The sequence below is a fragment of the Protopterus annectens genome, chromosome 1.part1, assembly GCF_019279795.1.
Source record: "Protopterus annectens isolate FY-2018-M chromosome 1.part1, PAN1.0, whole genome shotgun sequence".
In the NCBI taxonomy this organism is placed as follows: Eukaryota; Metazoa; Chordata; order Ceratodontiformes; family Protopteridae; genus Protopterus; species Protopterus annectens.
The window spans coordinates 1,658,051,112-1,658,065,153 of record NC_056726.1 but is presented as its reverse complement, the minus strand read 5'-3'; the positions used below and the strand labels follow the sequence as shown (position 1 = coordinate 1,658,065,153).

Genomic DNA, 14,042 nt, shown 5'->3' with positions numbered 1-14,042 from the left:
CTAACTTTAAATGGGCTATCTTCTGTGACCTACTATACTGGGGCACAGTCATCTAATCTAAAAGGGTGGCAAAAGCCAAACACACTCTGGCTAGGCTTGTAAATGCTCTAGGGCAGATAGCCTAGTATCTACCTATGAACCTATAATACTATTACACATTTTTTGACATTTAATATTAGTCCATGACTCTGACACAAGTTATTTGACTGTGTCACTTGTTCCTTGAGAACATTAGTGTCAGTGAAGAATTCTGACTGCTCCTAATTTAAAATCATTCACAAATTTACAGAGACCATTGAAATTCGCCTTGACTTCAGAGAAGTAAATGACAAAAATAAGCAGTCCCTCATCCGATCACTGAGGGGTGCTGCTTGTGACTGGCCTCTTTCTGGAGGTGGAGAGTCTAGTTCTGAATTCCTGGGACATGTCTGTTATCCAGATGGCATTTCACTGGGTGATATAAGGGTTTATTTCTCTTGACCAATAAAAAGTAATCTAAAAAAAAAAAATAATAGTAAAATGTTATGAGACTACTATTTATCAGGCTTGAATTTTAGTTATATTTTCCTGGCTTATTCATGCCAACATCATCACTTGCTTTAAACTCAACTTTAGGAATTTAGATCAGCAACTTAACTCTGACAACTATTAATGCGCTGTTATTTCACAAACTCACTGCCAGTGCAAATTTAACCTGTAACTGATTATTTCTTGTTGACAACTGTAAAATGAATTTTTAGTTTGATTTAATGTTAATTAATTAATTACAAAGGCATGTGTCTGGAGCGTTTCTCCCTGGGCCTCTGCTGAAAATTAGCTTTGTTCAAAGTCGGACTTTCCCGGTGAACAAATGTTAAATAAATAAAAAAATAAATAACCAAATGATTTGGGCTAAAACCCCTTAATAAAAGCAAAGATGAAGTGGAACAATATATGCTGACCTACTATCTCCACTGTTTCACAAACAAGGTCAAATTTATAACAGGACTGGCAAAGCCATAGCAGATTACCATGCTAGAACTTCTCACAGTTTCTCACTTTGGAGTTTACCTTGTCTTCAATTCTATGAGTGCCTTAACCTATTTCAACCAAAATTAATCTGTAACCTACTAAATTAACCCATCTACCCCCTCATTAGAGCATATTGTGAATATAAAAAAACATGATGTGATATCAAATTGTCTAGTAGTTTTCTTATAGCTATACCTAAATCCAAGAACAGTCTAGGTGAGATGTGGTTCAATATTTATGGCAGAAGTTCAGGAAAGTCTTGCAGTACAAGGATGCATTCTTAAAGTCATAGAAAAATGTCTCCAAATAAACTGAACATGTCATTCAGGAGTTAAGGAAAAATTCCTATTTGCTGATATATAGCCTAATAACAATTTAAAACTTACTCCTGTTATAATGTCTAATAATTCAGAAACAAAAGCTTTCAGTTATTATTTTTCCTGTTCATCTTTCTTCCTAATGTACGTTGTATAGATGAATGGTTTCTATAGCATATCTGTAGTTATCTCATCTGTAATTTTACCTTGTATGATAAAGATTAACTTGACTCAGTCCCTATTTTTAAATTCTGTATAGCCTGTTTCTGATTATTCTTTTGTTTATTATTATTTTGATAGTACAATTAATCATGCACATTTGTTAGATTGTACTTAATGGACATTACATTTACATCTGATTTATGATTATTTCTGAATTTTCACTTTCAGGTCTTCAGTTAAAATGGGCAATGCCAATTTAAACATTTCTGTGTATCAAATGCAAACAAACCCAAAACAACAGCTAATTATTAAATTGCTTAAAGTACTTTCCGAGTGTGTAGATCCTCCGCTCTGTAAAGCGGTAAAACCTCCCAGTCTTGCGTGAAGCTAAACCCTTGAGATCTGCTCCACAACTATGCATTGTTTCAAACTCTACCATACTTAATTAGAATATTTTTGAATGGCTCTGGACTTGACTTACTTCACTATGATGCTAAAGAACTGTCAAGCTGACAGTCCTAAAGGGTGGTGTTTCATTGTATCTAACCAGGATTTGGCCATGTTCTGCCTCTTAGATTTATAGGTGTTTTTCTCCACAGTAGTTTCTGTTGCACCATGAGTTTTTCTATCAGATAAACATGTTGTTTTCTCATGTTGTTTGTTTGCATAATTCCTTTTTTTCTTTGTCTTGTAATTCTTAGGTGCACTGTTTGCATTTTGTTAAACTGTATGTAATACTTCCCAGTACTTCCTAATCTTCTGAGCTTCATATGTTTTCTTGTTAACCTTTGTATTGTATTCTGGGAATAAGACCAGCTTGAAGTTCATGTGTTATATGCATAAGGGTAAACATTTTCTTTAAAAACATACATAAAATAAACAGGTCTAATCCAACAAGTCAGCAAAATATCTGTATTCTTTTTATCTGCTATAAAAGAAACCTAGCCAAAACTTAGAGTTTTCACTGTGTAATACCTTAAACTTCTTGTAATAGAGGCCCATGGAATTATAGGTTCATATGTGTTTATTAGGCTAATGACCACAAGGACCTTTTTATGCATAGCCATGCATCTCAAATCTCTGGCAAGTTCTGATACCCTTGATAAATGTAAGCAGGGGTTTGGGAGATGAACCATTCACAGGTTACTTATGTCCATTAGAGACATAGGTGCCAAACCAGGGATGAATTTCTGGATTCCCATCCAATTGTCTAAGTTGCACTTGAATTGGGTTAGGGAGGAGCTCTGCTTCACATGGATGGGGAGCCTGTTCTATAGATGTGGTAGTCTCTGGGATACATACCTATCTCTCCAGCAGGATGTATTTATATCACAGGCAAGGTTTAAGTATTTAGAATGGGTAATTCTGGCGCTGTTTGTTTTGTGGATATGCAGGCGATCTATCAGAGTGGGGTCTGATAATGCCCTGTATGCCAGGCATAGATCTCCCCTCAAAAGCCTGTAGGAAACAGAATACAGGGAAAGGGCTTTGAGGTGGTCTGCATGAGACATTTTACTTATGTTCTGTATTCTTTTAGTGAGGATCCTCTGTGGACATTCCAGTTGTTGGATATGCCTGGTTAGATACACACCAAAGGGGGATCTAAGTGACCCCTTAAGGACATAAATTGATTCAGCTATATGGCTTCTGAATGTCCATGACTTTTTACCTTTTCTTTTTTAAATTTTATGGACAGATTCAGGCTAACAAAGCCAAAAGCCACTAGTTGTGGACATGCAAGTTTTAGCATTCTTACACTGTGCTGATGAGGTCATAAGAAGGCCAAAACGTGCATTTCCACAGCTAGTGGCTTCTGGCTTTGTTGGTCTGAATCTGCCCATAAAGACTTAAAAAGGAAAAGCAAAAAGTCACAGACACTCAGACAGCATATAGCTGAAACACTTGATGTCTTTAAGGGGTCATTTGCATAAATTCAACCACCAAAAAATGAAAAACTCAGGTAAAATGAAAAAAACAGCTCAGGAACAATGACAGCGTCCACGTACAAATGTTTAATAAAAACAATGTCTTTAAAATCAGTGCTGTAGTAGATATAGTCCAAATGAACCAAAGAACAAATCTGCAAGTACAAAATTTAAGTGCTTTTCGTCTGTTTGCGTAAACAGACTTCTTCAGACAAATGCACTGCATAAAACAAAAAGTTTAAATACAGAATGTGTGGTCACATGACAAATATAGCCCAATCAACTCTGTATGTTCAAAACAATGTTAGCTGCTGACGACACTTTAACATTAACATTTGTAGGCTTCTTCACATTTTTGTATGTTGTTACACCACACTGTTTTAGAGTAATGGGCATATACATACACACATATATATGTAAAAAATTTTTGTATCTCAGTAGTGAAGTATAACGACAATACAACATAGAGTTGAGGTTAAACACATTTTTCTTGGCTGTTATGTTTTATCAGTTATGTTATTTGCACATTGCTGCTTTCACAAAGTTGAAAGCAGCTAACATTGTTTTGAACATACAGAGTTGATTGGGCTATATTTGTCATGTGACCACACATTCTGTATTTAAACTTTTTGTTTTATGCAGTGCATTTATCTGAAGAAGTCTGTTTACGCAAACAGATGAAAAGCACTTAACTTTTGTACTTGTAGATTTGTTCTTTGGTACATTTGGACTATATCTACTACAGCACTGATTTTAAAGACATTGTTTTTATTAAACATTTGTACGTGGATGCTGTCATTGTTCCTGAGCCGTTTCTTTCATTTTACCTTATTTGCATAAATCCCATGGGCCTCTATTACAGGACATTTACGATATCACACAGCGAAAACTCTAGCTTAGCTTAGTTTCTCTTGTTGTTTTTTATTATCTGCTATAGTGATATTTTAAAGTGTTTTAAATGTGAAAATCTAATTGCTGATGAGACAAAACACACAAACTGGATGTGTGTTGATGACGGTTGGTTGCATTCATATGAAAATCTGTTCACTCAAAAATAAATAAATAAATAACAGAGGTACACATATTAAATCATCATCAAGATGTGGCAAACCATGGGATGACAGTGTACATCCCTGAGACAGGAGGCTGTGATCATCTGTAATAGAAAAAGAAAGAGCAGGAAATGATACTATCATCAGATCTTAAGATGAGTTTCTATTGCAACAGACAGCGTCCAGCACAACCACAAATATTGTTTGCAGGTGCAGTAAAATAAGGAAGAAAGAGATGAGTGAAGAGAAAGAGACACTGGAATGGTGGCAATGCCATTTTTAACAATATGAGACTATATCTGAACTCTCTGGTTCAGAGCTAGATACCACAGATGAATAAGAATAAATAAAATGGAAGCTCTGAAAGAAAAAAAACAGGACTTGATAATATGCAAGTGAAGTTATTTGAAACAGAAAGGAAAAACCAAGTAAGTATGCTCTGTATGCATTGTAGGTAGTCTGGAGAAGAGAGATGAAGAGAAGATATGAAATAGCACCGGTCACCATGGGATTTTGAGTAACTCCGGAAACTGCCTGCTCCCTGCTTCTGTTGAAATCTAAACTTTAAATATGCAAGGCGTGAACTACAGAAAGACTGAAAAAGAGAATATGGGAAATGTGTGGTGATAGTAATGCAAAGTGCATCTGCATTCATCATTCTTGAGCAAGTGCTCAGCCACTCTCGCTGCTGTGTATCAAAAAAGTACATAAGTCTGAATTTAGTCCGGATTTTTTTTTTAGCAACGAGCTTTACCTCAGACTGCAGACAATGTATTGTATAATATTGATGATTATGTTGTCCGATACACAGTGCTGACAAAGTAAAATCATATATACATACAAATATAATTCTTTGAAATAATAACAATTTTACTCAAGTTCTTTTTCTTACATTCTATATCTCAGCAATTCAAAAGAAGGGCAATCTGTAAAGAAATCCTCAAGTGATGGCATTTAAATGTCTTCAAAAGCTATTTACGCAACTTTGCACTTCTGGTTTAAGAATGTCTTACCATATTTATCTTTATTTTAATGTGTATTATGTAACTATTGATCTATAATTCATCAACACTTGCTTCTGGAATTAGAAAAAAATAGTATCACAATGGACAGCTAACTAATATCATACTTTTTGGTTTAGTAGATGAAACCTTAATCAAAAGCACCTGGAATTTATGTGGAAGTCCAGGATGTTGCCTATTCTAAATGTCTCACAGTGTGTTGATGCCATGCACACAATAAGATTGCCATTTATGTAGCAATAAAAAAGAAAATAAACTCTGAAAGATGCATTTTGTGCAGACTTGCTGATCTTTCCATTCTTCTAAATAAAGGCAGACAACTCAATTTTACAGCAGATTCCTTTTTTTCTAGGAGCTGATTGTCTTCATTATAATAAAGGGCTGATCAATGTTATATGTACTGTATCTGTACAGATTACGTCTACAAAAATAATAACAAAAATAAAAAAACAAGGTAATATTAACTCTAACAGTAGCTCTTTGGTATGCTTTTTAAATTTAAATCAAGTTCTGCTCTGCAAAGCTGAACTGTTTCCATGCAATAAAAGAAGCAATGCTATGTGAAAAACAAGATGCTGTTTATTTTGGAAAGTAGCTATCAAAAGTATAAAAGCTCTGTGGCAGCAAAAATAAAACTATAGACACCACTCACTAATCAGAGACTGTGGACAGCAATCATTCCTACCAGGATTGTAGTGACAATAAGTGATCGGTTTGATAATGAGTCAGTGACATTCATTCCCCTTCCTCGTGGGATCTCAGTGATGTTCAAGCCGTCAGCTGGATTCCATGTTCCCACCTAAGATGAAACAAAACAAATAATGGTCACATTCCAAATACCTGTTTCTATTTTGGTATGCTAGAATGATAACCATTTCTTTCCCAGAAAAAATAACAGAGTGTAGTAACAGTCAGCCCTTGTTTCTGTGAGAAACTGACCATATGTGGTAGAAATGGGAGGGGGAATGGAAACATTTCCGGAGCTGCACACATTGTACATTGATTAACATAGACATCGCATCTGCTCGGTAGTGGAATTCTGAGTCAAGTTTTCTTCTGGGAGCAGGATAACAAAATATGAAATGCTGTCAAAATATGCCACTTCGGAAGCCAGCCAGAGAGTTCTCATATTATCATACTAATATTCCTCCTAACAGGTTGAGTAAGAAAAATATGAAAACTGGTTGCCCTGGCAGGTTTATTAACACCATCTGCAATTCAACAGTAAAAATCTTTTTCTTTTGTCCTGTTTTAAAGGAACACTGCAATAAGCACACACACACATGCACATGCACGCACACACACACACACACACACACACACACACACACACACACACACACACACACACACACACACACACACACAAATGCATACACACAGAGCTGCGCAGAGGTTAGCAACAAGCAATCAATCTCCTGTGATATTTAAAGCATCCAGTGCCTGCTTCTAAAAAATAAAGCATTTTTACTTGATCTGCACTTCTTGCATTGTATTTTACTGTGTTGTGTTATTTTTGAACCGTATTGTGTTATTTCTGAACTGTATTTCACTGTATTTTTGCTATTTCCTCCACTTTTAGCCTAGCATAGACTTGGTTCCGATTTGCTGGACCCAGTCTGTTTTAAAAGGTTCTGAGCACTAATGCAGCTTTCCTCCACAAAAGAGGACATCCCCCTACACCCTAGTGAAAGTACAGTGTAGCTAAGGACCTATGTGAGTGATGATTATTGGCCCAAGGCCCAGTCTAGCGTGCTACTATTGGTTAGAGTGTTTGAAATCAGTTTAATTTTGTTGCTTCTTATTGCCCATGTTAGCTCAGGTTTATGTGGTGCATACCACCTGCATAACTGTGCACCACCACACAGTGGAGCATACCACTGGGGGTTATAGATGCAAACACTTTCCTTTAGTCAACTGCTTGTGCTCCATTGGAGGTTTCTTGCTGTTGTGTTTTACTGCATAGTTAGACACTCAGCTCAGCCTCTGAGGTTCCTTTACAAGTCCTACCCATTAAGCTCTTCACAATTTAGAACTTTTTCTTGTCCTTTAGCCATGCCCAGTCCTTCTAGCCCCCTCCCTGTTATTGACCACAGTACTTCACATAGCATCATGAATGAACACTTTCCTACCATTTCTCCAGCCAACCTGATCGACATGGGTATCCTGAGGCAATGTAGCAATTCCCTCATGTATACTGGCATCCCCCTTCTCCAAATTCACACAAATTCAATATGCGAGAGATGCATGTATATTAAGAATCTAGAATCTAGGCTCTCTTGCTCACAAATCAGTATATTACATACTATGTAAGTTGTCAGCTCACACATTTCACCTCCTTCACCATCCATGTGTACAACACTTAAACCTACACATGCAGAGGTTCTCACTAGAAGCCTACCTAAAGATCAGAGACCTCCCAAATATAAACACACTTCACTTAATATACTCCCAGCAAATCATAGTACACACCCTAAGGCAAAGCACAAAATCAAATGTTTTAGTTATAGGAGACTCCATTGTGAGATGCACAGATGTCCCACTCATCAGGTTGTATAAGGAAAAGGTCACTGTCAGCTGTCTGTCAGGTGCTAGGATCTGCCACACCACACTTGCACAAAAGTCTCTCAACAACAGTCACTGTTACGACTCTGTCATAGTCCATGTTGGTGTGAATGACTTGAGAAGTACCTCACTGGACTATATGATCTAACCTATCTATCTAATTTATCTAACTTGCCTACAACTAATCACAGCACATAAAATCATTTACAAACACTCAGATTGTCCAGCCCTTTCTTCTATTTTACCCCTACCACCCTAACAGGCTTCTCAGATCTGAAAAACAAATTCTTTTGCAAGTAGACAAACCTAAACTCCTAACTGGTGACATGCTCTATTCCTTCACAGTTGCCAAACTAAGGAACTGTCTCCCTACAGATATTAGGACCGCCAGTAACATCTCCATCTTCAAAAAATCTCTGCAGCAACATCTCTCTACTCTTTGGCGTTCCAGATGTCTCAATTCTCATCCTTCTATAACTTGACTATCCACACCTACAGTCATACTCACCCTCACTTACATCGCAACCTCTCAGATTCTCATTATACTCATTATGAACACTAATATGTTACCTACCCATGCAGAGCTATCTATGAGTTACTATATACATGTCACTCTTTATCATGTAATAAAACGTCACACTTTCCTGCACTATTGCACTAGCTGATACTCCTTCACAACCTTGTAAATATTTTCATATGACATCCTTCATCTCTACTTTATTCTTTAATTGAATAAGACATTAACAAATGTATGATTACTTAGAAAGCATGTATCTTTAAACTCAAATAATCAGTAATTATTGTATGTTTGATGTTTCCTTTTCTGTCATGTATAATATTGCCTGTTTCGGTATATATTACTACTTGTATTTTACTAACTATTTTGACTTCTATGCACTTGTATTCTAACTGCCTTGTGGAGCTTTTCTCCCAGGGCTTCCACCGAAAATGGGCTCTTTTGGCCCAGTGGACTTTTCTGGTAAACAAATCCCAATAAATAAATAAATAAATAATAAATAATATGAAGAGAAATATGACTGAGCTCTCTCATTATGTGTCCCAGATGGGTATGTCCCTAGCCTTAAGCAGCATTCTACCTTCCACTATGATGATAACTCAATACAGACAAAAAAAATGATAGATTTCAACAATTGGCTTTGTTTCTGGTGTCATTCTAAGGGGATGCAGTACCTGTCTGCCTGGGATGATATGATTGATAGACTATGATGCTTTTCCAGTGATGGTCTCCACCTGTCACCTCTAGGCTTTGGCTACTGGCTAAAGCTCTTGCCTTGCCCATAGTGTGTTTTTAGGCAATGTCACAAAAGAAAATTTTTGGAATAAAAAATATCCTCATAAAACATCCTTAAGGGTTATGCTGTTTAATGCTATGAGTCTAAATCTGAAACTGCACTCATTGAATGCACTCCTCACCTTGGAAGATGCAGACATATGTGCAGGGCGTGATTCAAAGCGGCGGAGAGCACCCCGGCCATACCGGGATATAATGCCTTCCACACATTCAGACCACAAAATGAATGCATAAAAACTAAAGGAAGAGGAATATCAATATTCATTAAAGATAACTACACCTTCAGATCAGTTAAACAGAATGATTCCCTAGAGTTACTCCATGCACAATTAACAACAGGAAACACCCCTCTCCAAGTTATCACCAGCTATAGATCCCCCTCCATGAGCCATGATAGCCACACTGCTTACTTGGATCTACTTGAGTCACTCAAAATATAACCAAACACCCTGGTTATGGGTGGCTTTAACTACTCATCCATAGATTGGGTAAATTATACATGTACAAATACACTTGCACAAAGGTTCTCAGACTTAGTTAACTCAAATGCCTTGCAGCACATAGTTGGCACCCAAACAAGGGGCCCAAGCATTCCAGACTTAGTGCTCACCGACATGGTAGAATGGTGCACAGGCACAAGTGTGTGGCCCTCCCTGGTGAAGTCTGATCATAAATCAGTCTTTTTCAAAGTAACAATAGCATCAGACCCCCCCCCCCCTTACAGGAGAAATTAAGTTAAAAAATGTCTCCAAAGCCAACTACAGCAGCTTATGAGAAAGCATTAATAGCTTCAAAGCTCCTGTCCCCATTGATGGCAAGAACACCTATACTGGGATATACACCAATGCATTGTATAAACAACTATACAATTCTATTGACTCAGCCATTCCTGATAGGAGCAAAACAAGATCCTCAAGAAAAAGCAAGCGTCCCTGGTGGACATCCACTATAAACAGATTATATAATAAGAGGAAGAAATTGCTGTCTAAGAACAAGAAGGAAGAATCGCAGAATTGAAAGCACACCCTTCTCAGTTTGAACAAGCAAATAAGACATCTTGTAAAGTCTTTTAAAGCTAACTATAAATCTAGATTAGCATCCCTAGCTAGGGATAACCATAAGGCATTCTTTAGCTACATCAAAAACTTTAAAGGAAAAGCCCAGATTTGAGCTGAACTGGTAGTAAATGGGATCACATATACGGAACCAGTGGAAATAGCCAACCTGCTAGAGGACAGGTTCAGTGAAAACTCTGCCCCGTCCCTGCAACATATACCACAAAACATTCCTACCACCCATTCTCCACCTAGTATCTTTAAAGAGCAGATCTTAACTACTCTCTCTAGAGCCAAACATACAGCCTCTGTGGGACCTGATAAAATCTCAGGCTGCAATCTCAATGGTTTAAAACAAGAGTTAGCAACGCCATTGGGTACTCTTTTCAACCACTGCCTAAGCACGAGTTTTGTCCATGCTGAATTGAAACTGATACCATCATCCTCTTGCACAAAGGAGGTGCATCCACAAACCTTGGGAACTATAGACCCATTAGCCTAACCAGCCTTATCTGTAAGGCCATGGAGAGAATCATCATGAACCTTATCAACAAGGATATAGGAGGCCTTCAACCACTTGACCTGACCCAGTTTGGCTTTGTTTAAGGGAGATCCTGCCTGTTAAACCTGGTGGACTTCTTTGAGACTGTCAACAAAAAGCCCTGGATGAAAGCAAATCTGTGCATGCAGCCAACCTAGACTTGGCCAAGGCCTTTGACACAATCCCACACTCAGGCATCACTGAAAAACTCACCCAGTTGGGGTTCAACCCACATATTGTCAGTTGGGTTGCAAACTGGCTTACCAATAGAAAACATACAGACAAAATGGGGGACGCCACCTCCACCAGCACACCCGTTAACTAGTGGTGCTCCACAGGGATAAGTGCTGGGGCCCCTATTATTTGGAATCTACTTCTCAGAAGTACAGCACAAAACAAAAGATCTGTGGCTGACAAAGTTTGCAGATCACTGCAAATTATGAGCAGTCCTCGAGTCCTCGAATGATGTTAACATTCTACAAGAAGGACCTATGCAAACCAATGATTGTCCCAAATTCATGGTCTTAAACTCAATGCAAAAAAATGCATTATCATCACCTTTGGTAAAGGCGATGTCCCTGCAGATTACCATATTGATAACAGCACCCTGAGCTCTAAATCAGTGGTGAGAGATTTGGGCACACAGGTTGACAGCAACCTTACTTTTGATCATCACGTCTCCACAGTGCAAAGGAAGGCCTTCTACATTTCTCACCTCATAAGCAAGGGCATACCTTCCAGAAAAAACGAGGTTTTAACCCCTGTACTCTTCCCTCATTAGGCCAATAATAGAGTACAATGCTCCCTTTGGTATGTACCTAAACAGGTACCTGCAGCAACTGGAGAGAGCTCAAAAGTTCTTCACAAAGAAAATTCACGGTCGTCAGCACGTCTTACATGAACAGAGTGAAATTACTGTCACTATACTCTGTATTGAATAGTCTACTGAGAAGCGACCCGTGTCTTGCATACAGAACATCCTCTGATCCTGCCTTAATTGAAATGCTGCACATTCATAAGTCAGATGGTACATGATTCACTCACTCTAGGGACCTTAACCTAGCATGTGACATCAACTGGACTTGCTGGAGAGGCAGATATGTCTCCCTGAGGTTGCCTCTCCTGTGGAATAAACTTCCAATACAGGTTAAACTGAGCCCCTCTTTAACAAGTGTAACTTTGATGATTGGATGGGAAATTGCAAATTCAACCCAGGAGTTTCATCTATGTCCCTCTTGGATAGGGTCAGTTGGTGCTGATTTAGATCTGCTTATAACATAGAGCATATCTCTAGGCCCTTAAAGGAACAAGGGTTGAACTTGGCTTGGTAGGGTCCTAGGGTCATTAACCTTAGTAACCTTCTGAACATACACACACACACACACACACACACACACACACACACACACACACACACACACACACACACACACACACACACACACACACACACACACACACACACACACACACACACTAAAAAGAGGTCACTAAGCTACAGGGTAAGGTTTAACAAAAACACTAAAAGTATTGTCAATTTACCTAAATGGTCTAGTTTTTTTTAGAAATATGAATGAATTTTTTAACTGCAGTTTAGCCACTCAAATTATATATTAGCAATTAACATTGTTAGTCCTATATCCCCAAGAGTTAAATACAAACTTTAAAGTTATATAAAATTTATTTTTGTTGTATATGCTCAAAAGGAGCATATTTGGAAGTCATTCTCTGAATCACTAAGGAGATGTTCACCCTTTGTTTAAACTTGTTTATAATTTTTGATACCTGAAATGTTCCATGTGAGAAATATGACATTTAAATATTATTGGTAGTTTCACATGTAATAGTGTAGAGGGTTATAAATGGGTCTCCGATCATAACCATACTGTTATGTTTTTGAAATATGGATGCCTAGAAATTTACCTCAAGACCCGATCCTGTCTCTTTGTACTGGGAGTTTTATATACTCCATGTACTACTGCCAGTTAAAAAATAAATAAAGGAAGCTGGAAGTGTTTTTATCATTTTACTAGCTTTCAATGCCAGTAAAGCACTTACTGACTGCTGTAAGTGGAGGAAAAAAATCAGGGACAGTTTTAGAATTCCATTATAATTAAGTTATTTGCAGATTGACGATTGTAATATTACAGGGACAAAATAAAAATGCATGCCAAGATATTCAGGTACACATGAGAGTCAAGCAACATCCCTTGCCTGAGACTCAAATGTAACAGCCCCTAGAGGTCTGTAACAAATACATTGTTGCTGTCATGTCTCACACTACAGTAGCACATAACAGGTTTATTTTTTTTCCGATTTTGAAGCATAATCATGCCAGTCCATGCACTACAAAACAATTATTTCAGTATGTTTTGTTGGTGCTATGATTATCAAAGATAGCTGATTACCAAATATTCTTAGAGTTTGATCATTTTAATACTGATAAATTGCCTTCTGGTAACTGCACCATGTTATTACCATGGATATCCTTTGTAATAAACATGCAAGAATACAGTGTTTCACCAATAAGTTATATATGATGGTATATAGCTGCATGGCTTACAAATAGGACATGGCAAGTATCACACACGAACTGGACAGGTGAAATCCTTGGTTACAGTCAAGGTGTCCCACATGGCTCTGTACTAGGCCCTTACTTGTTTAGATTGTATATTTCAGACCTTACTTTTTCATCTTAGGTGTTCTTACAGTCTATATGCTGACGACCTGAAATTGGGTAAACTGATTACAAGTGTTACAGATAAGGCATGTCTGCAAAATAATTTAACTAAATTGACCATTTGGGCACAGGAGAATAATATGTTGATAAATAGATCAAAAACTAAGCATATGACATTTGAGAGACATAAACTGAAAGGTGAATATTTAATACAGCACACAGTGATTGAAATTGTAGACTCATTTAAGGACCTGGGTATATGGGTAGATTCAGCTATTAGTTTTTCTAATCATATCAACCAATTGGCTAATGATATTTATAGAACTATAGGTTGTATAAAAAGATTTATAAAGTCTAGGAAATCAAACATAATGAAGACTTTTTTTGTTAGTTACATTAG

The 14,042-nt window shown here is 37.5% G+C and overlaps 1 protein-coding gene across 1 annotated transcript in view; it reads right to left on the bottom strand.

Moving 5' to 3' along the window:
* GRIK3 (glutamate ionotropic receptor kainate type subunit 3) overlaps positions 1 to 14,042 on the bottom strand; it is a 2,817,598-nt gene that overhangs the window by 1,359,822 nt on the left and 1,443,734 nt on the right. The window contains exon 9 of the mRNA XM_044083835.1: positions 6,175 to 6,288. Within this exon, the coding sequence (XP_043939770.1) occupies positions 6,175 to 6,288 (114 nt within the window). The remainder of the gene's footprint in view (positions 1 to 6,174; positions 6,289 to 14,042) is intronic.